The sequence below is a fragment of the Brassica napus genome, chromosome C2, assembly GCF_020379485.1.
Source record: "Brassica napus cultivar Da-Ae chromosome C2, Da-Ae, whole genome shotgun sequence".
In the NCBI taxonomy this organism is placed as follows: Eukaryota; Viridiplantae; Streptophyta; class Magnoliopsida; order Brassicales; family Brassicaceae; genus Brassica; species Brassica napus.
The window spans coordinates 30,626,737-30,651,391 of NC_063445.1; the positions used below are offsets into that span (position 1 = coordinate 30,626,737).

General features: G+C 37.6%; 2 protein-coding genes across 2 annotated transcripts; both read left to right on the top strand.

Annotated features, from left to right (window-relative positions):
- The first annotated feature begins 2,187 nt into the window (after nucleotides 1–2,187).
- On the top strand, nucleotides 2,188–3,980 carry LOC106351662 (WRKY transcription factor 22). Its single transcript, XM_013791430.3, has 3 exons — nucleotides 2,188–2,828; nucleotides 3,042–3,152; nucleotides 3,295–3,980. The coding sequence occupies exons 1-3, from the start codon at nucleotides 2,500–2,502 to the stop codon at nucleotides 3,728–3,730; spliced, it is 876 nt and encodes a 291-aa protein (XP_013646884.1). The 5' UTR covers nucleotides 2,188–2,499; the 3' UTR covers nucleotides 3,731–3,980.
- A 12,429-nt stretch (nucleotides 3,981–16,409) lies between these two features.
- Nucleotides 16,410–21,509, top strand: LOC106351663 (probable methyltransferase At1g29790). Its single transcript, XM_048748142.1, has one exon. The coding sequence runs from the start codon at nucleotides 19,562–19,564 to the stop codon at nucleotides 20,984–20,986; it is 1,425 nt and encodes a 474-aa protein (XP_048604099.1). The 5' UTR covers nucleotides 16,410–19,561; the 3' UTR covers nucleotides 20,987–21,509.
- The last annotated feature ends 3,146 nt before the right edge of the window (nucleotides 21,510–24,655 follow it).

The window sequence follows — 24,655 nt, forward strand, 5'->3', positions numbered from 1 at the left end:
TCAAAGTTTATCTTATAACAGTTTCAACATTTTAAACTTAAACAATTTTCCAACTCCAGAGTCCAGAATCGTAGTTGTTGAAAAGGTAGAAAGTTTAAACTAGTTTTTGCTTCTGTGTGCATCGAGAAAAAGTAGGCACTGGCGAGTATGGTTTCCCATTATGCCAAAAGCGCGTGTGAGAAACGCATGGAAATGTCAAAGGAGTGTGAGGTTGACAATAGATGAGTCTAGATATTATTCAACGCCTTGCTCAAAAAAAAAAAAAAAAAAAAAGAGATTATTCAAAGCCTTTGACAATATATAAAGTCAATGAAAAACAAGAAACTAGAAACCACTTCTGGTTTTAGTCTCCGACGCTAGGTGACATAGAAAGGATAAGAGCATCTAGATACCCCTCTTGAAGCACATACTTTCTCTCTTTCTACAATTATTCTCTCTATACATAACTCTTATATACATGCAAATTTATAAAAATACATAGTAGATAAATTAACATATATACATGTGATTCCGAGGGCACAATTGTTTCAGTGTGTTCATACAGTCATAGTTAATTTGCTTTATAAACAAGATATTTACTATGTTTAATCTAGTATTATTCTAACCATACAGCACATATATATTTTTAATCAACTGTAAAATAAAACATGTTTACACAAAAAAAGAAATTTGTTTTAGAGGATTCCCAATATATGTTCGGATCCAAAGTCAGATTGCTAGCTAGCTATAAGCAACTCATATTACTCTGTACACTTGTTTCATGTTCACATAGTATTATTCTAACCATACAGCACATATATATTTTTAATCAACTGTAAAATAAAACATGTTTACACAAAAAAAGAAATTTGTTTTAGAGGATTCCCAATATATGTTCGGATCCAAAGTCAGATTGCTAGCTAGCTATAAGCAACTCATATTACTCTGTACACTTGTTTCATGTTCACATGGTATTATCTTATTTATTTACCATATATGTTACTAGTTTCATGTTTATTAATTGTTTTAGTATGTTTACCAAGTAGGCAAGTACCACCTTCTGTACTACATACTCTATAATTTATTTTTAACAGGGCAAATTTCCAAAATAGCACATTTCTAAGTTTATGTCACAAAAATAGTCCTCAAAAACTAAAATGACCAAAATAGCATTTTATCTTTTGAAAATTTTAATTTTTTTATTTTTTTATTTTTCAAAATTTGAAATCTTATCCCAAAACCCAACTCCCCAACTCTAAACCCTAAAACCTAAACTCTAGACCCTAAACCCTAAACTCTAAACCCTAAACTCTAAACCCCACCCCTTAACTCTAAACCCTAAATCCTAAACTCCACCCCTTAACTTTAAATCCTAAACCCTAAATCCCACCCCTAAACTCTAAACCCTAAACCCTAAACTCTAAACCCTAAACCATAAACCCTAAACCCTAAATCCTAAACCCCACCCCTTAACTCTAAACCCTAATGTCTAAATTAATTTACTATTGGGGTATAAGTGTATATTTATCTCTTTCGATAAAACATTAAGTGTTATTTTAGTTATTTTTATTCTTAGAGACTATATTTGTGACAAAAACTTTTTTAGTGCTATTCTGGTCATTTTCTCAATTTAATATGTTAAGCTATACTTTTCTATAATCACAATATAACATCCGGCCACAAAGAAAGCTATTGGAATATTTTCCAAGTAATATTACGTAGGAACTTTATTGTGTACATATCCTTATGAATTAATAAATTAATTAAAAGTGAGATATATAAATGGTTCACATGTGGAATCATTTGCTTTGTCAAAATAAGAGAACAGAACAAAATAGGGCAAATCTCCAAAATAGCACCTTTCTAAGTTTATATCGCAAAAATAACATTCGAAAACTAAAATGATCAAAATAACATTTTATCTATTGAAAAATTTAATTTTTATTTATTTTTCAAAATTTGAAATCTTATCCCAAAACCCCACGCTCCAACTCTAAACCCTAAAACCTAAACTTTGAAACCTAAACCCTAAACTCTAAACCCTAAACTCTAAACCTTAAACCCTAAATCCTAAACCCCACCCTTTAACTCTAAACCCTAATGTCTAAATTAATTTACCATTAGGATATAAATGTATATTTATCTCTTTTGATAAAACATTAAATACTACTATTTTGGTCATTTTTATTCTTAGAAACTATATTTGTGACAAAAAACTTTTTTAGTGCTATCCTAGTCATTTTCTCAACAAAATAGTTGACCAACAAAAAAAGAGAACAGAACAAAATTGTAATATTTGATCAAAAAAACAAAATTGTAGTGTTTCACACTGTATTTAAATATTTAATAAAAATGTCACCTCCATTTTTCAACCCATTTAATTTTCATCCTCTCCACTCTCTTTATAAACACATCTCTCTCTACGCTTAAAAAAGTCAGCGCTCTCTTTTGTCTCCTTTGCTTTCTCTTCTCTCCACAGAGATTCTCAGAAGCCTTTGTCTCTCCTGAGAAATCAAATCAATGGCGGACGATTGGGATCTACACGCCGTAGTCAGAGGTTGCTCAGCCGTCAGCTCATCTGCAACCACCGTCTTCTCTGGCGCCGTTTCATCTCACACGAACCCTATGTTCACCTACGAAGAACAGAGTAAAGCAGTCTTGTTCAGAGATATTCAAGACTTCTACACGCCGTTCACACAAGAATCAAATGTATCCTCGTTTTCTTGTCTGAATTATCCAGAAGAACCCAGACAGAGACAAAACCAGAAACGTCCTCTTTCTCTCTCTGCTTCTTCTGGTAGCGTCACTAGCAAACCCACCGGCTCCAATACCTCTAGATCTAAAAGAAGGTTCGTTTATTTTTCTTACCAGTTCAACAAGAACCACTAAAGCTTAAACCTTTTGACGAACCCATGAAGAAGTTTATGAAATTTTGCGTTTTATTTGTCGAATCCTCCAAGAAATTTTGTGTTTTTTTTGTTGGACCCCATCAACTTATTTTCGAATTTAAATATGTGTAGATAGATGTCTAAAACGTCTCTGTGTTGTGTTGCTTGTTTCAGAAAGATACAGCATAAGAAAGTGTGCCATGTAGCAGCAGAGGCTTTAAACTCCGATGTTTGGGCATGGCGAAAGTACGGACAAAAACCCATCAAAGGTTCACCCTATCCAAGGTACTATACATGAAAAAGATTAATTGTTCTTTAAAGACTTATGAATGTGTGTATTCTTTCGAGACAAAACACTTGTCCGTCTTTGTGACTCTGCTTTAAATGATCTCTGTTTCTATTTCTAATGTACGTCCGTTTAAAACAGAGGATACTACAGATGTAGTACATCAAAAGGATGTTTAGCCCGTAAACAAGTGGAGCGAAACAGATCCGACGCGACGATTTTTATTGTCACTTACACGGCTGAGCATAACCACCCAGCTCCTACTCACCGTAATTCTCTCGCCGGGAGCACTCGTCAGAAATCATCTGATCACCCGACGACCACGATTGCTACTTATTCATCGTCTCCGGTGACGTCAACAGACGAGTTTGTCTTGCCTGCGGAGGATCTAGCGGTCGGAGATCTAGACGGAGACGAGGATTTGTTGTCTTTGTCGGATACAGTGGTGAGCGAGGATTTCTTCGAGGGGTTGGAGGAGTTCGCCGGCGGAGATAGCTTTTCCGGGAATTCTTCTCCGGCTAGTTTTGATCTCTCTTGGGTTGTAAACAGTGGCGCCGCAATTAGCGGCGGAATATGATTCGCGGGGGACTAGACGACGGCTTAGAATAACTCTTTTAGGAATAAGATTATAGTATTTTTTTTTTGTTTAAATTTAAATTTTGATTATATTATGTTTATTTAATATATAAATATTATAATCTATTAAAAAAATATAAATAGTATAATCTATGATTTGTCTGTGATACGCCTGGAATATTTGCCATTTGTTTAGTGACTTAAACGTATTTGAAAATATTCATTTTCAACGTTAGTTTGTGGATGAGAAATGTCGATTGGAATTTAATAGTGTGTGTTTGTTATTATATACCCTTGAAATGCTAATGTAACGTTGCCGTAGGGAGTTTGTGAAGGTTATTTGTTTCATCTGAATGTAAATGTCTGTGCACCAGCATTCGATATTCTTTTTCGGTTTAGGAAATTGTTGTAATTAGAGAGTTTAGAGACTGAATATTTCTGTGTTCTTATTAATGAACAAGGATTCCTTATATAAGGATTACAAGATAAAGATAAATGGAAATAGTACATATCATAATCCAACAGGAAATAGGAAAACTAATAAAACATAGAAAAGGAAAACATCATAAGTTCTAAGTCGGCTAGATCATTGGCCGACTCTCTCTCCTCCTTGCGGCCGCGGTTGGGCTTGATGTGGCCGACAGGCTTTCTTCTCTTGTCTTGGTTAATGGCAATCCACTCCATGATTTATAACACTCCCCCTTGGATGCCATAACCATACAGGTTTTGTAGTACGCTTCATGTTGCCTCATTAAAACCTTATCAGGAAAACCCAGTGGGACAAAACCATGATAAAGGAAAAAGAGTACAACACGCACTACTCCCCCTGATGTGAACCTCAGTGTAGGTTCTACATTCTACGCATCTTGGTGCGTGATATTTCTCGTATGTATAGGATGGGAGTAATCGGCCAGTTTCATTACTGAACCGTAATTAGACCACTTCGACTTCTTAGGTCGTTTCTCATGTCCTTTGACATCGAGTGTCCCGGTAAAGCATATGTGCTAAGCAATGTGAATCACATTGTCCTCGGAGATCACTATTGGGTCTTTGCAAATCGTGTTTGCATATGTGCATAGTCTAGACGTGATCGTCTACTCTTAACTCTTTACTATGGTCGGATAAACCAAGTACTCATGGACAATGTACTAAACATGGTTATCATGAACCTATGTCTCGGTGTATCTTCTATACACAGATGTATATCAATGGCTTTATAATTTTACCATACTATGTCTTATTGGCCAGAACATATTCATGATCCATACATATGGTCATCGATCTTTCTTGCTTTAGGCAATACCATGTGTATTTATCTCGGACATTGTAGTCCTTTATCCATCTCTTGATGGTGTCTCATGACCTCTGTTGCTGTGGATTATATCACACACTGAAATATATATTATTAGGTCATAGATCTCGGCTCTCACAAGCTTATGGACTGCAATACATTTGTATCCGGTTGATCTTTTGTCTCTACTAGCCCGTGATCAAGAAGAAGGGCCAGACGCCTTTTAGTCTTAAAAGTCGGACGCGTCTAGTAGAAGAGCCAGACGTTCTTTGCTGAAGAGCCGGACGCCCTTAGACGGACATAGTCGGACATCTTTAGTTTGAAGGGCCGGAGCCGGACGCTTATGGTTGGACACCCACATAGATTTATTCTATGCCTACTAACCTCTTTTAGGTTTAGTATAATCACAAGGAATTTCAAATATATGGACTGTATTGGATTGTCTTTTATACAACTCCAAGATCAATTTCTTTTACATACTATATGCAGCTGCTTTATGTTCCAGTCCATGAATCAGCTTAGGAACGAAGCTGTTCTTTCTTCTTATCCAGTGATCCATATGCTGCTTACTACATCATTGTATCTAATTTCTTTCTTATGACCAGACCATTGTCAATTTCGAAAATTTGTAGCAGCATCCACCACATAGGAGTTTATCTCCTTATAATCTGTTCCTTTGATCTCTGTGAGTACCTTGTGTAACAAGCTATAATCTAATGCTGTTAAGTAGGAAGACATGAACACTCTTAGACCTCGTGATCATGTACCTTCTCTCACGGTTTCTTTATCTCACAAGATTCATCTATTTCACTGGTTTATCAGATGGCGTTTCTGTATATGTATATGGCCAATACGCCCATCTCTCTTTTAGATACTTTGAACCTCCACGTTTCATCTTTACTAATCTCTATGATCTTTTATGATTGTATGAGTACTCATTCGTGGGTTCATGATCCTCGTTCATCTCTTTATGTTCAAGTGCTATTCTCTTATGTATCTTTATACAAATGTGTGTGTGTGTCGACACTTTCATGTGGTTCCATTATGTTCTAGACATGATCTGATCACTTTGAGATTTCATTATCCAGGACCTTTGTTACCTAGTAGCTTGGCGTCCCAAGACTACATGGTTTAGTACCTTAGATGTGTAGCTGCGCAACCTTTTCTCAATGTCTGTTTGGTTTCTAGTATGATCTCGGATCTATCATTCCATGCACCATTCCTTTCTATCCGAGATCCCTTTATCTTATGGAACACTTGGTCTATCTTGTATAGACTCTATAGCAACTTGATTATGTTTCTTTTAGGACATTCATTTGGTGCTAAGCTGGTTAGTCATTTTTCTTTTCTTTTCGGGTCAGTGTCTGGCCTTTCAATTAGCTTCTCTATTGGCTAGCTTTGTATAATCTTTCTTTGGACGTCTTAAATCATAATCTCTAGTCCGAGGATCTTGCCAAGACAATGATGGTTTAAAACCATTCTTATCATTCTTTATCCAGCTTATAATCTTTCTCCTTTAATATTTGGATAGACGGATGCAATCCGTGTACTTGGCCACAATCTGATCACCCATGTTTGACTCAAGTTTTCTTTATAAATCGTGGGAGAAAGTAATACTCCTATCCAACATATATTCCCAATCCTCTTCTGAGGTTCCATCTTTAGACGGCACATGTATGTATGTGGTGGTTTATTCAAAATCTCTTAAGATGGTGTATGTCTGGTTTTATGACCCGTATTCAATCTGAGATGAGAATATCTATGCTCACTTATATGGCCTGATGCAAATGATCATATTATAATTCTATACATGTAAAATCATAATGTTCCAAGCTTATAGACTTTAGAATCTTAGTCTTATAGATAATGGCTTACTTGGCCGAACCTTTTATGGTAATGGCCTCTCTGGCCGGTTATGGCCCTTGCGGCCGACCTGTTCATAACATGGTCTCTTTGGTCGAGTAATGTCCTTATGGTTTGGCCGTTTTGAAACATGGCCTCTACGGCCGAGGAATGGCCTTTTATGGCCGAGCCATTTATAACATGGTCTTTAGACCATAGTGGTACACGAACTTGTAGTATTGATCATGGGTTTATCCTCTCTCCCCCTCATGACCATACTATAAGGTCATGGTGCTTGGGACAATTAAGCCTAATGAGTTTCCCTTTGTGTACATGTTTCACAACGTGAGATCTTTTACGGGATAACTCTGTGCCTTTTCAATCTTTGCATCGAGTTTAGACTTTAGGATGGCTAATCCTATCATGCCATATAGTGTAAAATTTCGTGGTGTATCTCAATATGGTCACCACGGTTCTTGCCTCTCATCATACTGATCTTATAGCATAGTTTAAATCAGTAGAGATCATTAGGTATAGTCTCGACCACTTTCTTATAAGGTCTTAGGCGATTTTTCTTTCAAAATATGAAGGAACTTGTTTCCTTTTGTTTGCCCATTGTTTCTATTTAGAAACCATATTATCATAACTCAATGGGTCACATATTATTGGGTGTATCTAATGTCCTTTAGACAATGCCTTAGCCATAGTTTCTTTACTAGGCTCACTATACTACTTTCACGATTTCTTACTTGGATATTATGCCCTTTAGGCAATTCTTTATCAGTAAAAACATTCATATGTTCAAGTAAGATCAGGCAAGATATAATGAAATCAAAGCAAACTCTTTTATATATATATAAAAATCGTGAATCATCAAGTAGGTTAAAAGAAAATCATAAAGCAATAAGACAAGTCGTATCGAAAATTTAGTCCTTGAGACAATCAGAAGTCTCAAAGTCCATCTGGTCATTTTTAGCAATGTCAGAATCATTATCGGCCTCATATCCGGAATCGTGAACCATGTGAGCCTCAGGGTTCTTGTTCTTAAGACTTTCTTGGTAGAGCTCACATAAGTGCTTAGGGGTTCTACAGTTCTTGGCCCAATGGTTTCCCATTCCACATCTGTGACAAACGGATTTGGTCGAGTAAGACGGTTTGGATATGCCGCCTCGACCACGGCCATAACTACCTCGGCCACGGCCATAATTGGAACCACGACCACGGTTATTGTGGTTTCCTTTCCGGCCGGCCAAGTACCTATCTCGACCGTTCGAGTAATTGTCACGGTTCCTGTATCCACCACGGCCTTTGCCGTGTGATCTCCTATCATTCTGGATGTAATTGCACTCGTTGGGGTTTTTCTTTTCAACTTCATTGGCCTCTGGTAATGGGGCAGATCCGACAGGTCTAGCTTCACTGTTCTTCATCAGGAGCTCATTGTTTGCCTCGGCCAGTAGCAGGCACGAGATCAGATTAGTGTATGTGGCAAAGCCTTTCATTCGGTACTGCTGCTGCAGGATTATGTTTGAGGAATGAAACGTAGAGAATGTTTTCTCGAGTAACTCTTCTTCGGTTACTACTTCACCACAAAGTCTCAGCATGGAGACCGTCTTGAACAAGACCGAATTGTACTCATCTACTGACTTATAATCCATGAATCTTAGATTCTTCCAGTCATTTCTAGCCTTTGGGAGTAGCACCGTTTTCTGGTGATCATATCTATGCTGTAAAGCATCCCAAAGTTCTAGTGGATTTTCCATCGTGATGTACTGATCTTTTAGACCTTCAATGAGGTGATGGCGTATAATACTTATAGCCATGTACCGATTCTTATCGGTCTCATTGTTTCCCTTGATGATAGTATCACCAAGTTCCTTTGACCTTAAACTGATCTTTGTATCTAGCGCCCACTGCAAGTAGTTATCTCTGGAGAGATTAAGGGCCGCATAGTCTCTGTTTGAGATTTTCGACATCTGAATCACATCATCATTTAAAATTGAGTTTCACAATGTGATCATGCGGCCGCAAGATATATTAACAAGCTCGGCCACAAACATGTCTTACGAATTTATGAAAAACAATCAATCTAGAAACTACCATGGTGCGATCAATTCATCAAGCCACTCGGCCTTGCAGTTATATCTAATGCAACCGGTTTTACGATTGTATAAACTACATGCTGGTTGATTCTTATTTAAACAGTATGAATGCAATCCATATTCAGATCCATATGTATGCAAGAAATCCTTAATCAATCCTAGGGTTTCTGATTTAAACACTAGTAGGATTCGGTTTTAAGATTAACGTTTCAAGGCCTTTTAAGATTTAAAACGAGATTTAGAGTTTTAAACATTTAAACTTTCAAACAATGCCTCACGGCCAAGGTATATGCCTTACGGCCAAGTAGGAGCCACACAGCTATTTTGTTCAATTCAATGTCATCCTTAGAGTAATATCTAGGTTCAATTGCAATCAATCAGGTATGATCAAATTCGATTATGAAAGCAATAAGGCCACACGGCCATGAGATGATATAATCAAGATCTTTATCAAGTTTAATTAGGATTTTTAGTTTAAACATGTCAAGCAATACAGATTCGAGTTTAAACAATCCTATCAATATCTCTAGGTGATCAAACAAACAATCAAATTTCAAATCAAACAATTTTAAAACCGTTTTTCCAAATTAGGGTTTCAGGGGATTTCGAAAACTTTGATCTTTGATCAAGGGAGTTTGATTTGAGATTCAAAATCATTAAGACTTTGATTTTAATTGATCAATGGATCAATCTCGAATTATGGTTTAGGGGATCGGACTTATTCAAGCTCCGATTTACTCTTTCAGGGTTTGATCTATTTGTCTTAAGGCTTTCATCTTAGAGATTAGTTTTTAGGGTTTCAATCTTTACAAACAATCAGGTTCGATTCATGTTCTCAGAATTTAGGATTACCTTTGTTTTGCAGGTTGTAAAAACCGGACCTCCAAGATGAATGGATGAACCTCGGACGCGAGCTGCGACGCGGACGCGAGCTGTCTTCTACCTATCGGGTCTCGAGTTGGTTGATTGGGAACTCAAGCTAACCGTGATACAAACTGGAATCTGAGGTCGTCTAGGATCAGGAACACCTTAGGGCTGGAGGTGATCGGATGCTGATGAGCTGGAACGCAAGCAAGAACAATTTAGGGTTCTTCGGGGTTAGGGTTCCAAAAGACCAAGGCGGCGCCGTGTATTGTTTCTGCGAGCGTGGGCGCGTCTGAGATCGGATCGACGAACGGTTTGCGCTGATGGATTTTTCTCGTCAAGAGCTTCAATTTGATATGTGGCGCGTCGTCTGGTTCCTCAGGGTTGGAGAGATCGATCGATTTTAAGTTGCGCCTGGATTAGGGTTTATGTGTGAAGGATTTTAGGTTAGGTTTTGTCTCAGGGTTTTGGAGTCTATCGTGCTGATAACGTGTTGTAATTAGAGAGTTTAGAGACTGAATATTTCTGTGTTCTTATTAATAAACAAGGGTTTCTTATATAAGGATTACAAGATAAAGATAAATGGAAAGAGTACATATCCTAATCCAACAGGAAATAGGAAAACTACTAAAACATAGAAAAGGAAAACATCATAAGTTCTAAGTCGGCTAGATCATTGGCCGACTCTCTCTCCTCCTTGCGGCCGCGGTTGGGCTTGATGTGGCGACATGCTTTCTTCTCTTATCTTGGTTAATGGCAATCCACTCCATGATTTATAATAGAAATTAATTTTTCTAGATAAGCATGTATTCCTAGAGAAAAAAAATCGGGTTTTAAGACTGCTATAAATATGGGTATAAGAGTTCGTAAGATTATACATTCACATAATAATAAAAAATTTTAAACCAGTATTTGCTTCAATTCGTTTTTCTTTTTCTTTTGCTTTCTTGGAAGATGATTCGCGTTTGTTCACAACTTTATTGAAATGATTTATTGGATGATTGTCAGTTAATGCTTCTGTTTGCATCATACGTTGGGAATAGTCAATATTTTAACTATTTGTTGCAGATCGTGGAAATTGGTGTACAAATTCTTTAGGTATGGAACAATCGAGTGGATATCGAGCATTAGTACTTGTAAGGCGTGTGGGCTGTTGTTTTGTTTGCGGTGGTATAGTAACTCTTCCCAGAAACCATCGTCCAACTCTCTCTCGACTACCATGCCCTTTTTTTTTTTTTTTTTTTTGAATTATACAGAGGTATCTTGTTCCTAGTGATGTCGAAATATTAATTCCCCAGTGGTCGGAATTCGAACTCAGGTGGCAGTACTCACAGCTGTAAGCTCTTTACCACTAGACCTAGAAGCCCCGATTTACCATGTCCTCTCCTCTTCTTCCTTGACATTCTTCTGCTTTCCATATCCTTGCATCTCTAGAGCCAGAACGAACCTCTTCCCCTCTCCGTTGCCTCATCCTCAAGCTCCTTAACCCTCGTATCTCTCTGCTTCAGTAGCTGATACAGAAACGAAGGGCTCTGCATCGCTCTAGCCAAGAACGACATCATCTTCCTCTGTTTCTTCTCTGCTCCTTCAATCCTCTGTTCCATTGCTTTGATGTAGCGGCTCCTGTTTTTCAAAGTAATTGTGAAGATATGCAAGTGTTTCGACATTGTCGGTAGCGCATCAGAGGATCGGATGACAAAGCGTTGAAGATGAAGATAATAATTCTAGGATCCACTTAGCACGTACTTAACAAATCCTATTAGGCCCAAATCTTTTATTAAAAGCCCACTTGACATAACCTCTAAACACACCTGATTAATTGATTTGTACGAAAGCCCGTTACACGTGTCGGCCTGTCAGAGAGTGAGGTTTCACGTGGATAACTTAGGAGTGAGACCAACATTTTTTTATATATATAGATTCTCGGACTATATGTAAAAATAGGAAAAATGTTCTTTGTTATTTTGTCAATTTTTCCTAAATATTTTAGAAAATTGTATATTCTTTTTTTTTTTTTAAGTGGATATTCGTAAAACGTAAAATCATTTTATTGAGGCGAAAAAGATTATGTCATATTCCTTAAACTATTTAAATGTAAAATTTGACTAAGATTTAAGTTTTGATTTACATTAACTATCCTCAATAGATTTATTTAACTGTAATTGACTAGGATAGATATAATTTTTTTACTAAGAAAACCCAAAAGTCAATTATTATTTGAAGTGTAATAAAATATTTAATTTACTCCATTTTAAGTGCTATTTTGGGGTTTAAAAAGTATAATAAAGAAATAGAGATTAGAAACCAATAACTTCGACAAAAAACAAAAACCAATTTAGCGGTTAGTACCTGTATATTTGCAGTTTTATTAAGTTAACCTTACCATTATGTTTTCCTCAAATGGTTATTATATTACTCAAAATTGAGATGATCTGGAAAATTAGATCGGAACAAAACAACACATGTAGTACATGTTCGTAAGAAAAGATCTTGCTATCTTATGAATCAGACGATACATTTTCAGTACGAGGAATAGAGCAATGGAGAACTCTGTGAATCTACTTTTCAGTTTCATCAGCTCTTTCAGTTCAGTTCTGTTGAAAATTTCGGTCATGCTCCCGAATCTTGAATCATTGAAACTAAGTTGTTACAATCGGTGCCAAAAACCTGGCACGTCGATAACTGTAGCATGTACTCAATTGCCTGTGAAAGGGCCTTAAGCTCCGAGTGAAGTGGTGAGATTCTTCTTCATTGGTTCCTTCCTCCCATTAACTGAATTCCTCCTCTTGAATTTATCTGTGTCCATCCATAACCACTGAAAAGTGCGTCGGGAGACCATGATCCATCTATCATACATCTTTCAGAGATTCATACATGTTCATGATGTTGCATTTCCGCTGGTACTTCTTGTTTTTGATTAGATTCAAACCAAGCATGACACTCTGATTCAGTGTGTCAGACAGTTTCCAATTGGTCGATGTCTATCCCTCTGAATAAATTATCATTTCTCGCTTTCCAAATGTGCCAAATAATCCAAGGGTGTGAATCTATATCCAATTCAGAATCTTCAATATCATTTTTTGATATAATAAATAGTTTATATTTGTGAATTGGCTTGCACTCGGAAATACCAATTGTGGGTTGGGGTACCTGCTAAAGCCCATGTTTGTAAAGCTGGCATGCATTCAAAGATGACATGGTGTATATTTTCTTCATCTGCTCCACATCTAGGACAATGATTGTCGCATCGCGTATGACGATGACTTAGGTTGCTTGTCATTACTTCTTGTCCCGAGATCATTTGCCAAATAGAATGTCTGATTTTCGGTTAAGCTTTTATCTTCCAACCAAAGGTTTGGAGCTTTGTGATACTAGTATCTAGCTGTGTCTCTCCATGATTTCCCTGTTAAGCAGGTTTGTTGCTACTCAGTATCCAGATTTAACAGTGTACATACCATTCTTTGTATAGCTCTATCAATATTCATCTCGCTGATGTCCTTGATTTATGGCCAAAGACTGGATCAAAGGGGTATCCTCCGGATTGACGTAATTTTCTAAGAGCTCGGAGTTCCATCTTTTAGGGCTCCCTATTAATAGCTTACTTACTGGCATCATTGGATGAATCACAGGTGCAATAGACATAGCTGGTCTTGCCGGTATCGTTGGAATCCAAAAGACTTCCCAAATTCTAATCTCATGTCGAGAATGTACTTTTTGTCTAATTCCTAATGATACTAATGGATTTGTTGCCATTATGCTCGTCCATCCATATGAGGGATTGTCTGTCTTGTTTAGTCGCAAATGCAAACTACATCTGAAGTATTTTCCCCTCAAGACTCTTGCTAATAAGGAATCAGGGAACTGCATTAGTCGCCACAATTGCTTGCCTAGTAGGGCAAGATTGAATTCATGGATCATCTTGAATCCTATTCATCCCTCTTCCCTCGACCTACAAAACTTTTTCTGTTTTGTCCAATGAATACCTCTTTAGGTGGATTTAAACTTCACCAAAACTGTGTAATGGCACTAGTTAGATTCTCACAAGTCTCAAGCGGTAGTAGAAGAGTTGATATTATGTATGTAGGTAGAGCTAGTAGTATAGAATTTATCAGCACTTCCTTTCCTCTCCTCGATAACCACCGACCTGTCCAACCATGAACTCGATTTTGTAATTGTTCTTTAAGGAATGCAAATAACTTCTCGTTTGAGCCACTGATGTCCTCTGGGATTCCAAGATAAGATCCCATCCCTCCTTCATTTGTAATTCCAGTTGAGGCTTTAACTTCTTCCTTCACATGTCTAGATATCTTCTTACCAAAGAGTAAAAATTATTTTTCAAAGTTAATACACTGGCCAGAGGCTTTCCCATATGTCTCAAGAGCTTTCATGGCTTCATCACATTCACGGGGATCCGCCTTACAGAAGAACAAACTATTATCAGCAACAAGAAGGTATGATACCGGGGGGGGGGGGGGGGGGGGCTAGTGCGTGAGACGCGCATTCCTGTTATATTGCCTTGATTCTCCGCGTGATTAAGAAGGCTAACGAGCGCTTCCATGCATAGAATAAAGATGTAAGGAAACAAAGGATCTCCTTGGCGTAATCTCCTCTCAGGGGTTATATTTCCTCTCGGTTGGCCATTGAAAAGAACATGGTACTTCACCGACGATACACATCGCATTATCCATTCAATCCATAAATCTGAGAATCCCATTTTCTTCATGACTGCACTGATAAATTCCCATTCGAAAGGGCCATAAGCTTTACTCATATCTGTCTTTATTGCCATACACATATTTATTCCGTCGGGGTCTGTCCGAAGAGCGTTTAACATTTCCTATGCAATCAAAACATTATCAGTTATCTGTCTTCTGGCAACAAAGGCTGACTGGATTTCAGATATCAGGTTCGGTAACACCTTCTTTAATCTTTGGCATGACGTTAGATATTATCTTGTAGCTTACATTGCAAAGACTACTGATAGGTCAAAATTTTGACATTTCATTCGGCTTTTCTTTCTTCGAGATGAGACAAATGTTGGCATCGTTGAGTCAATTAGCCATTATTCCATCAAAAATGAATTCATTAACCATACTAGTTAAGTCATCTTTCACAATGTCCCAATTCTTTTGATAGAATAAGGTTGTTAGACCATTGGTTGAGAGGTCTTTTCTGGGTGCATAGAAAACAAGCTAGCTTAACCTCCCATTCTGAATCAAGAGTCATAAGATCCTCATTCAGCCGGTCTGATATTATCGTTGTAACATTTTCCAAGGCTTCATCATTGAGCTCAGGATTGGAAGATCCAAAAGGTCTTTAAGTAAAGCAATAGCTACTATTTTTTCCTCATCCTCCACAAGAATCCCAGCGAAATCTAGAAGTCCTTGTGATTTTATTTCTGGCTCTTATTTGTTTAGTAATAGCCTGGAAGAACTTGGTATTCAAGTCTCCTTCTCTAAGCCAAAATACTCTGCTCTTCTGTTTCCAAAACGTTCTTCTACGTTAAGAGCATCAATCAGTTCTTCTAATGCTATCCCTATTTATCCAGTTGTGGCCTCATCATCCGAATAAAGGATATCCACCTTTGCTTTTAGATCTTCGACTAGTTTCACAGCATTTATGTCCTTTTCTATTTTCCACTTTCCTAGTGCGTTCCTGCAGCTCGTTATATGATCCATTATATTTGCATCAAGAGAGAGGTCTGAAGAGTTCTATCCCTTTACAATTATTTTCCGTATTTCTTCACTATCAAGCCAGCGCTTATCAAATTTGAAAGCTTTTCTTTTCCTGGTACGTTTGGATAGGATATTGCAAGTACCAGACGATGATCTGATCCCCACGTATGGAGGTATTGTACTTTGGAATGTGGAAACTTTTCATGCCAATCTTCGTTCCCAAGGGCACAATCAAGACGACACCAAACATTGCCGCTGGTCCTTGTGCCAGCCCATGACAATTGATTCTATGTACATGGGAATTCAAGCATACCACAATCTGATATCATTTGATTAAACGAAAGAAATGAAGTATCATATCGTCTTTTTCCTCCTTCTATCTCATGGTGTCTTTTTATTTCATTCAAGTCTCCAGTCATAAACCAAAACCAATCTCTAGTTGTGGCAAAATGCGTAAGACGTTTCCAAACCTAATCTCTTCTTTCTAAACATGATTCCCATAAACGAATGTCATGTGAACATTTATTCCATTAATGACTGCTTTTACATCAATCATTCGTTATTCAAAAATAAAACATCAATTTGAAATTCATCCATAAAAAACAAAGCTAAGCCACCGCTTTGGCCAAGTGGCTCAACAGTAAATAATTTATTAAAACCTAAGTCTGCATGAATGTTTTGCAACAGTGGCTTCCTATGCTTTTGACAAATTTCCGTGAGGCGTCTAACGGTGAAGTCGTTCCTTATCATTCGAAAATTTCAACTAAGTGTCTTCATCGATAAAATTGGGGCGGATGTTTGGCATCCACCATACCTCTTTTTTGAGTGATTGAACTTGTCTTTGGCTTCCGTGAAACTGTGGCTTGCAGCTTGCTGCTGTCCCCTTTGAACTCGAGTAACACTATCTCCTTGTGCTGATGTTTTTGCGTTGAGTTAATCTTACCATTAAAAGAGCTTGACAATATCTATATATATATAAAATTGTTTGCCTCATTCCTAGGCTATCCAGCTGGAAACTCGAACTCTGAGGGGCTGACACGTGTCCGACTTCTTCCAAACGCGCCGTATCACTTAAGTTTTAATACTTCGTGTTGGGCTTGAGTTTCCTTATTGGTATTGGGCTTCGGTTTTGTTGAGAGAAAGAGATTGAACCCTAATTCCTGTGTCCGAAGGTCAGGAAGGGAGAAGGAAAAAATGGCACGTGTCCTCTCTGTAACCATCTAAAACTCTTTTCTATTCACTTCTTTCAACCATAACTATCTCTTTTCTTTCTCTGAAACCGTAGACGACCGAGCTTCCATGCATTCACGATAAGCCATCAACTCAAGCTTTAAATCAGGTCTCATAAACTCTTTTCTCCTCATTTATCATCTGCAAAAAAATTTATATACAGTGAGCCTTTGATTTGCTTCAGATCTGAGAAGGCTGTCGGCCCCAATATCAACTCCTATACCGCTTAAGAATCGTTTGATTGGAAGAGGCAGTATTTAAGGTCTGGTTAGATCGAAGATTGATTTTTAGATTTTGCTTTCATCATACTCTGATTATTTTATGAAATCTGATGCAGGCTCTTCAAAAAGAAACAAACTTCAATACTTCAAGCGATTCACTTTTTGAGGTTTTGTTCTTAACCTTCTTCTCCGACAATTTTCTGAAAATCTGATGTTATAACTTATAATGCTTTTAGGGTAGATGGGAAATTAACGGCAAGTAATTTGACTTAGAATGTTGAACAAGTTCAAACATTCCAAGGCAAAACAAACCACTTTGGCCTCTAAACTACCTTCTTCCCAACTTAATTATCCACAGCAACACAATCGCAGGAAAAGTAAGCATGAAATAGAGAGAAAATTAGACACATTACAATAATCGAATTTTTATAGGTGATCGATTACTTATTAACTGAGTTTTAACTGGGTTTGATTGTTGTAGGACATGTTCTTTCACATGTTAATTGTTTTCTGGATTGGTAAGGTCAAATATGATTTGGTTTCCTTAAGTTTCTGATGGCAAATCCAAGGAGGTTGTTGATAGCAGCTTCCGATAGACTGATATTCATATATAATTATTGACAGAAGGTACTTGCAAAAAGAGTGGTGTTGGCAAGCCGATGAAACTTTTGGATTAAATTAGTGCATTGTTGAGGTATCAAGATTTTTTCAAGTTAAGTTTTGCCCACAACCTTTACAATTTCCCAGATTTGTTATTGTTTTTCTTTATTGTTGTCAAGCGTATGTTGCTATTCAAGAAAGAAAGAGTGTTATGGAGTGTTCTTTCTCACCTATGATCTTAAAGTTGTATCTATCTCTCAAGTCTCAAACCATCTGCGTCATATGGAGGTAAAAATTGTTTTTTTTTTGGAGTGATATCTAAATGTGTGTGTTTGCAGGAAGAGGAGACAATTTCATGGAAGAACGTCAATGTTTTGTGCTCGGGCTGTGATATGTTTCTACTGTCTTGGTTACTTTAGAAGATCGTCTGAGAATCATAGGAGGGCACTTGAATCTCGCAGCTGAAGAAAAAGCTCCCAAGAGAAGTAAGCCACCCAGAACGACTCATGTCTTAGACGTGTTATCCAGCTGTAGGTGTTGACGAAAGTGTGGCATGGTGTTACCAGTCCTTCCTTTGTTCATGCAGATGCAGGAGTGGTCTGATCCACTAATAAAAATGGACGCGGTGGGCCACTAATGGATCTGGTCGATGATTTGAATCCAGGAACATAATGTATAGTTGTAATTTTAAGAATTAGAAATGCATAATATAATTGTATTTTTTTGTATTATAATTGTAAGCCTTACTTCTAAAAAGAATGACAAATCCTTCCTATTGAAAATAGAAATTACTTTCCAATCAAAGTAAACTAATCATTTTGAAATACTCAATAAAATTGATAATATATTATGCCAAACCCTAGTCACTCTATATTTAATAGGTAATGTCTTTATGATTAACAAGTTTCGAAGAAAAGCGTTTAGTTTCATTAAATGCCAAACATGGGCACATGATATATTTTGGGTGAAGTATGGGAGAAACAATTCCCATCGTGCTGATTTCACCTTCGACGAGTTGTTTTTAGTATGGAATGAGCCTTGGACTGTTATTCAGGCCCGCATATATAAGTACAACACTGATGATTAATCATTCTGTGTAGTGTATTATACATTGCACTGCACTAAAATAGTGAGAGTGGTAGTGGATGAGAGAGACGCTCGAATCTTGAAGGATGGTCGGTCCAGTAACAATTCGCATCTTATTCACTGCGTTAATCCTCACCCTATATTTTTTGGCAATGATAAAACTAGATAACATATGTTTTCGATTTATGTATAGGAATATACTCTTTTATTTAAAAATCTAATCACTAAATCAAAATTTAAATTCGAATATATATATATATATATATATATATAATTTCTAACTAATATTATTTTGAGAATTTTCTCTTTTTGAAAAAAAAGTGTGTTTATTGCTATTATATGGTATTTTTCTTTATAGACTTGATTTATAACTATTAATATATAGTGATTAATATATATATAGTTATATTCATATTTGTGTATTTATAAGCTTTCAACATCTGTTTCTTCAAGCAGAACGTATAAAAGTGATAATAGTTTTGGGTGAATCTCCTGTAATAGAGAATTTTGAACTAGTTGTTAATTAATATTATCTTGATAATCTGATTCAAGTGGCTGTGATCCACATGAATCGGCTTTCTCATTACTTGCTTCTAAATTCTCCCTTTTAGTTTATTAATTTCCTCCTTAGATCCTGCAACTTTTCTAGGATTTTGGCCTTCTACCGTCGTCGGATTTCATACAAACTTCACAAGTCTCCATGTGCATTTAAAGCTTGTGGTTTAAGTATGTTGACATTATATAATCTCCCAAGGATTAAATTAAGCTAATTCCACTAATCCCTAGGTAAACGTCAAGATAACATAAAGATGAAGTTAAAGTCCATACCTCTGCAACCAGATTTGAGTTTATAATCTTGTAATGTTGTTCAAGAACCAGTTTTGGGGTTTGTGTTGATATTGTGTGTTGTACAGAGTTTGAAGGATGGTGAAGGCGAATGTATTATCGAAAATTAGAGGTTTCAGTGGCGTCAACAGACCCATCTATGTCTTGGCTGGTTTGGCATTTCTCATCTCAGTAGCTACTCTGGCTAAGTTCAACTACATCACACCGCTAAGGTTCTCTGGTCGGTTCTGTAATAATCATGGAAGCTTTGACGGCGACAACTATATCCTCGGAAGCCAAATGAGAAAGACGATAGAATCCGCCATCTTCAAAATCCACCAAGAAATGGATGATCTCAAGGTCTTAGAAGCTAATTCTTCTGCTCCACCATCTGATTCATCAGCTTCAGGATCCATGTTTAGGCATGTAGCTTTCCTTGCTGATGTTCTTTCACTGATTCAGTCAGTTCATATGGAGTTGCCTTCCTTCGAAGAAGTGGATCATCCGTTGAAGCAGAGGAACGGTGACCCTGGCGAGCATTTCATGAGGGAAGAGATCAAGAAGTACATAAAGATCAAACCGAACCGGTTTGGAAAGCAGAACTTCATGGGAGCTAATGGAACGTTCACTTCGATAGGGCACGCTTGCTTTGCCATGAAGAAAGATGTAGAAGAGTATATGGACTATGACGTGGGGGAGATCTGCAACGACGACTGGAGACTAGCTCAGAAGCTTATGGTTCACGGTTGCGATCCGTTGCCTAGAAGACGGTGTTTCTCCCGTGCACCGCAGCTATATTACAAACCGTTTCCGATCAACGAGTCTTTGTGGAAGCTTCCGGATAACCGGAACGTGAGATGGGGACAGTATAAATGCAAGAACTTTACTTGTCTTGCAAGCAACACGACAGCAAGAAAAGGGTTCTTCAAATGCACTGACTGCTTCAACCTCACGCATCACGAGTTGCCGAGATGGGTTAACCGAGGAGAACTCGATCCAGAGACAAACCAAACAGCTGATTTCTCGATACAAGAAGTAATTGAAATCAAACCGGGAGAGATTAGGATCGGTTTGGACTTCAGCGTTGGCACGGGGACTTTCGCAGCGAGGATGAGAGAAAGTAACGTCACCATTGTAACAGCAACAATCAACCTAGGAGCTCCATTCAACGAGATGATCTCTCTGCGTGGTTTAGTCCCATTGTACTTAACTGTGAACCAACGGTTACCTTTCTTCGACAGCACGCTTGATATGATTCACACGACGAGGTTTCTTGATGGATGGATCGATCTGATACTTCTGGACTTCGTGCTGTTTGATTGGGACAGGGTTTTAAGACCAGGTGGGTTGTTGTGGATAGATAGTTTCTTTTGTCTGAAAGAGGATTTGGGTGATTACATGGAGGCGTTTAAAGCTTTGAGGTATAGGAGACATAAGTGGGTTGTGGTGCCTAAGAGAGATAAAGATGATAAAGAAGTTTTCTTCTCTGCTGTGTTAGAGAAACCTCCAAGACCCTTTAGATGATTCAATCATTGCCTAATGCTTTGTGTTTACTATTGTCTTTGTAACAGAAAATGTGAAAATAAGATATAGTTCACTACAAGAAAACGTTTCTACGACGATTTACGAGGAAATTATTTCCTCGTAAATTTACATGGCGTTTACAACGAAATTACGAGGAGTCCAAAATTCGTCGTAAACTCGATGTAACTTTACGACGAAACAGTTGCATCGTAAAGTCAATGTAAGTTTACGACGAAAGTACGTGGAAAGATAAATTCATCGTAACCGTTACATCGACATTACAACGAAACATGTTACCGTTATATTTAGGTGAAAACGTGTATTCTATGTGCTTTAACTTAACTAATTTCGTTGTAAAGTGGTTGTAAGTTCATGTAAAATCGTTGTTATATCCATGTAAAACATTCCTTGTAAAATCGTTTTTATATTTCACCTACCAAACTCGAAAATTTCTCTATATATATGTCATTTCCCACAACTCTCTTCCTCACAACACACAAACGAAAAAAAAAAGTTAGGAAATTTTTTTTTGAAAACAAAATCTAAGAAAAAAAATGGTCGGTGGCGGTAGTATTTACGAGTTACGGAGTTAGATGTATTTGCACAAAGATTCCGACGGGAGGGTGACGAACGCATTTCTGAGCGGGCTAGAGACATTCATGCACCAGGCGGGCTGTACACCAATCATGCAGGAAAGCGGTAAGATGTTCTGCCCCTGTCGGAAATGCAAGAATTCAAAATTTGCACGTAGTGAAACTGTATGGAAGCATTTAGTAAACAGAAGATTTACACCACAGTACTACATTTGGTATCAACATGGAGAGGGTTATGGGGGAAATGAAGCTAGTAGTAGTAATAATAATTTTGAGGATGCTCATCATAATGAAGAACCGAATCATTTGCATAATGAATATAATTATCATCAGGAGGAGCAGATGGTAGATCATGATAGGGTTCAAGATATGATTAGTGATGCATTTTTAGAAACAACTACAACAATAGCTGATAAAATTGGAAATGTAGAAGAACCTAATTTGGATGCAAAAAGGTTTTATGAAATGCTAGATGCTGCAAATCAACCAATCTACACTGGTTGTAGAGAAGGTCTCTCTAAATTGTCTCTAGCAGCTAGGATGATGAATATAAAAACGGATCATAATTTACCTGAGAATTGCATGGATGCATGGGCGGAGTTGTTTAAAGAGTATTTGCCAGAAGACAACGTGTTTGCTGAATCTTATAGTCTTGGGTTGCCTTCAGAGATGATTGATGTTTGCATCGACAACTGCATGATCTACTGAAAGGAAGATGACAAGTTAGAAGAGTGTCGATTATGCAAAACACCACGATTCAAACCGCAAGGCCGTGGGAGGAATAGGGTACCGTACCAAAGAATGTGGTACCTACCAATTACAGACAGATTGAAACGATTATATCAATCTGAGAGGACTGCTGCGTCGATGAGGTGGCATGCTGAACATGTCCAGAGAGATGGCGAGGTTGCACATCCATCAGACGCAAGAGCGTGGAAACATTTCAACAAGGTACACCCAGATTTTGCTACAAATATTCGGAATGTCTATCTTGGGTTATGCACCGATGGATTTAGTCCATTTGGAATGTCTGGTAGACAATATTCTTTGTGGCCAGTCATTCTTACGCCGTACAATTTACCGCCGGATATGTGCATGTAACAAGAATTTCTATTTTTGACCATATTAATCCTTGGGCCGAAGCATCCAAAACGGTCTCTTGATGTTTTTCTTCAACCGTTGATAGAAGAGCTAAAGCAATTGTGGTCGGAAGGGGTGATGACGTACGATTGTTCCTTGAAAAACAATTTTACGATGCGAGCAGTTCTGTTGTGGACGATAAGTGATTTCCCTGCTTATGGGATGTTGTCTGGCTGGACAACACATGGAAGATTATCTTGTCCATATTGTCTTGGATCGACAGATGCTTTTCAACTGAAGAATGGTAGGAAGAGTTGTTGGTTTGATTGTCATCGTCGCTTTCTTCCACTTTCCCATCCGTACAGAAGAAATAAGACATTGTTTCGGCACAAAAAAATTGTCAGAGACAGTCCTCCTCCATATCTCACCGGCCAGCAGATCGAAGCGGACATTGATTATTACGGAGCTCAGGAAACAGTTAAGATTGGAGGAAACTGGCATGTTCCTGGAAATATGCCTGATGGGTATGGTGTCTCTCACAATTGGCATAAGAAGAGTATATTTTGGGAGCCACCCTATTGGAAGGATCTTCTCTTACGCCACAATCTGGATGTCATGCATATTGAGAAGAACTTTTTTGAGAACATCATGAATACAATACTTAACGTCCCTGGGAAGACAAAAGATAACAAAAAGTCAAGGATGGACTTACCTGATATTTGCTCAAGAAGTGAGTTACATATCAAGAGCAATGGAAACGTTCATGTTCCCATCTTCCGGTTGTCATCAGTCGCCAAAACAACTTTGTTTGACTGGGTTGCATCAGAAGTTAAGTTTCCTGATGGTTATGTTTCAAATATGTCAAGATGTATTGAACGAGGTCAAAAGTTCTCCGGAATGAAGAGTCATGATTGTCATGTGTTTATGCAACGACTACTTCCATTTGCTTTTGCCGAGCTCCTTCCAGCAAATGTCCATGAAGCACTTGCAGGTAATTATAAATTTATAATATATATACATATGTTATGAAATGTTATTAATTTGATTACTTTTGCAATATACAGCCATCGAAGCATTTTCAGAGATCTTAGCACACGTACGTTCAAGGAAGAAGTCATCGAACAACTTCATCAGAACATTCCGATCATATTGTGCAACCTGGAGAAGATATTTCCTCCTTCATTTTTTGACATTATGGAGCATCTAGTTGTCCACCTACCGTATGAAGCATTTCTTCGTGGACCTGTTCACAACAGATGGATGTATCCGTATGAGCGACAGATGAAACATTTGAAGGGGAAAGCGAGAAATCTTGCAAAGGTGGAAGGTTCAATAGTTGCGGGGAGTTTGACAGCCGAAACATCTAACTTCACATCATACTACTTTGCTCCAACTGTTCGTACGAGAAAAAGAGTTCCTAGAAGATATGATGATGGTGGAGTACCGACATCATATCCAATTGATGGTGTTCCTGACATTTTCTGCCAAATTGGACGGTTTGGTGGTAAAACGAAAGAAGTATGGTGGTCATGTGAAGAGGATAAACATAGTGCCCACACTTATATTCTGCTCAACTGCGAGGATGCAGTGACCTGTTACTTTGAAAGGTAAATATTTTTGTGAAAGTTAATAATATGAATTGAAGTTAATTATATATGACTTGATCATTTGTTTAATTTGCAGCATGTTTGTATCTCAAGTTGAAGAAGCAATACCAGGAATATCTGCAATCGATGTGGACACACGGAAAGATAAGCACTTGTCAAGTGGTTAAAATCACAGGTACGTAATATATCTCATACATTGATTAATTAAGCAAGTGTTTTGATATTTCAATATTAATTAAGAATATCTGTTTTTTCCAGGTTGATTATGACGATCCATATTATCCCGTATGGTTTCACGATTTGGTTCAAGGTCCAGTTACAATGGTCACCACATCACCTATGTATTTCACACGAGGATTTACTTTTCACACATACGAGTATGGGAGACA

Coding starts and splice junctions, on each gene's coding strand:
- LOC106351663 (XM_048748142.1), top strand. CDS start 19,562: ATGGTGAAGGCGAATGTATTATCGAAAATTAGAGGTTTCAGTGGCGTC.
- LOC106351662 (XM_013791430.3), top strand. CDS start 2,500: ATGGCGGACGATTGGGATCTACACGCCGTAGTCAGAGGTTGCTCAGCC. Junction 2,829..3,041: donor ACCTCTAGATCTAAAAGAAG/GTTCGTTTATTT, acceptor TGCTTGTTTCAG/AAAGATACAGCATAAGAAAG. Junction 3,153..3,294: donor AAAGGTTCACCCTATCCAAG/GTACTATACATG, acceptor CGTTTAAAACAG/AGGATACTACAGATGTAGTA.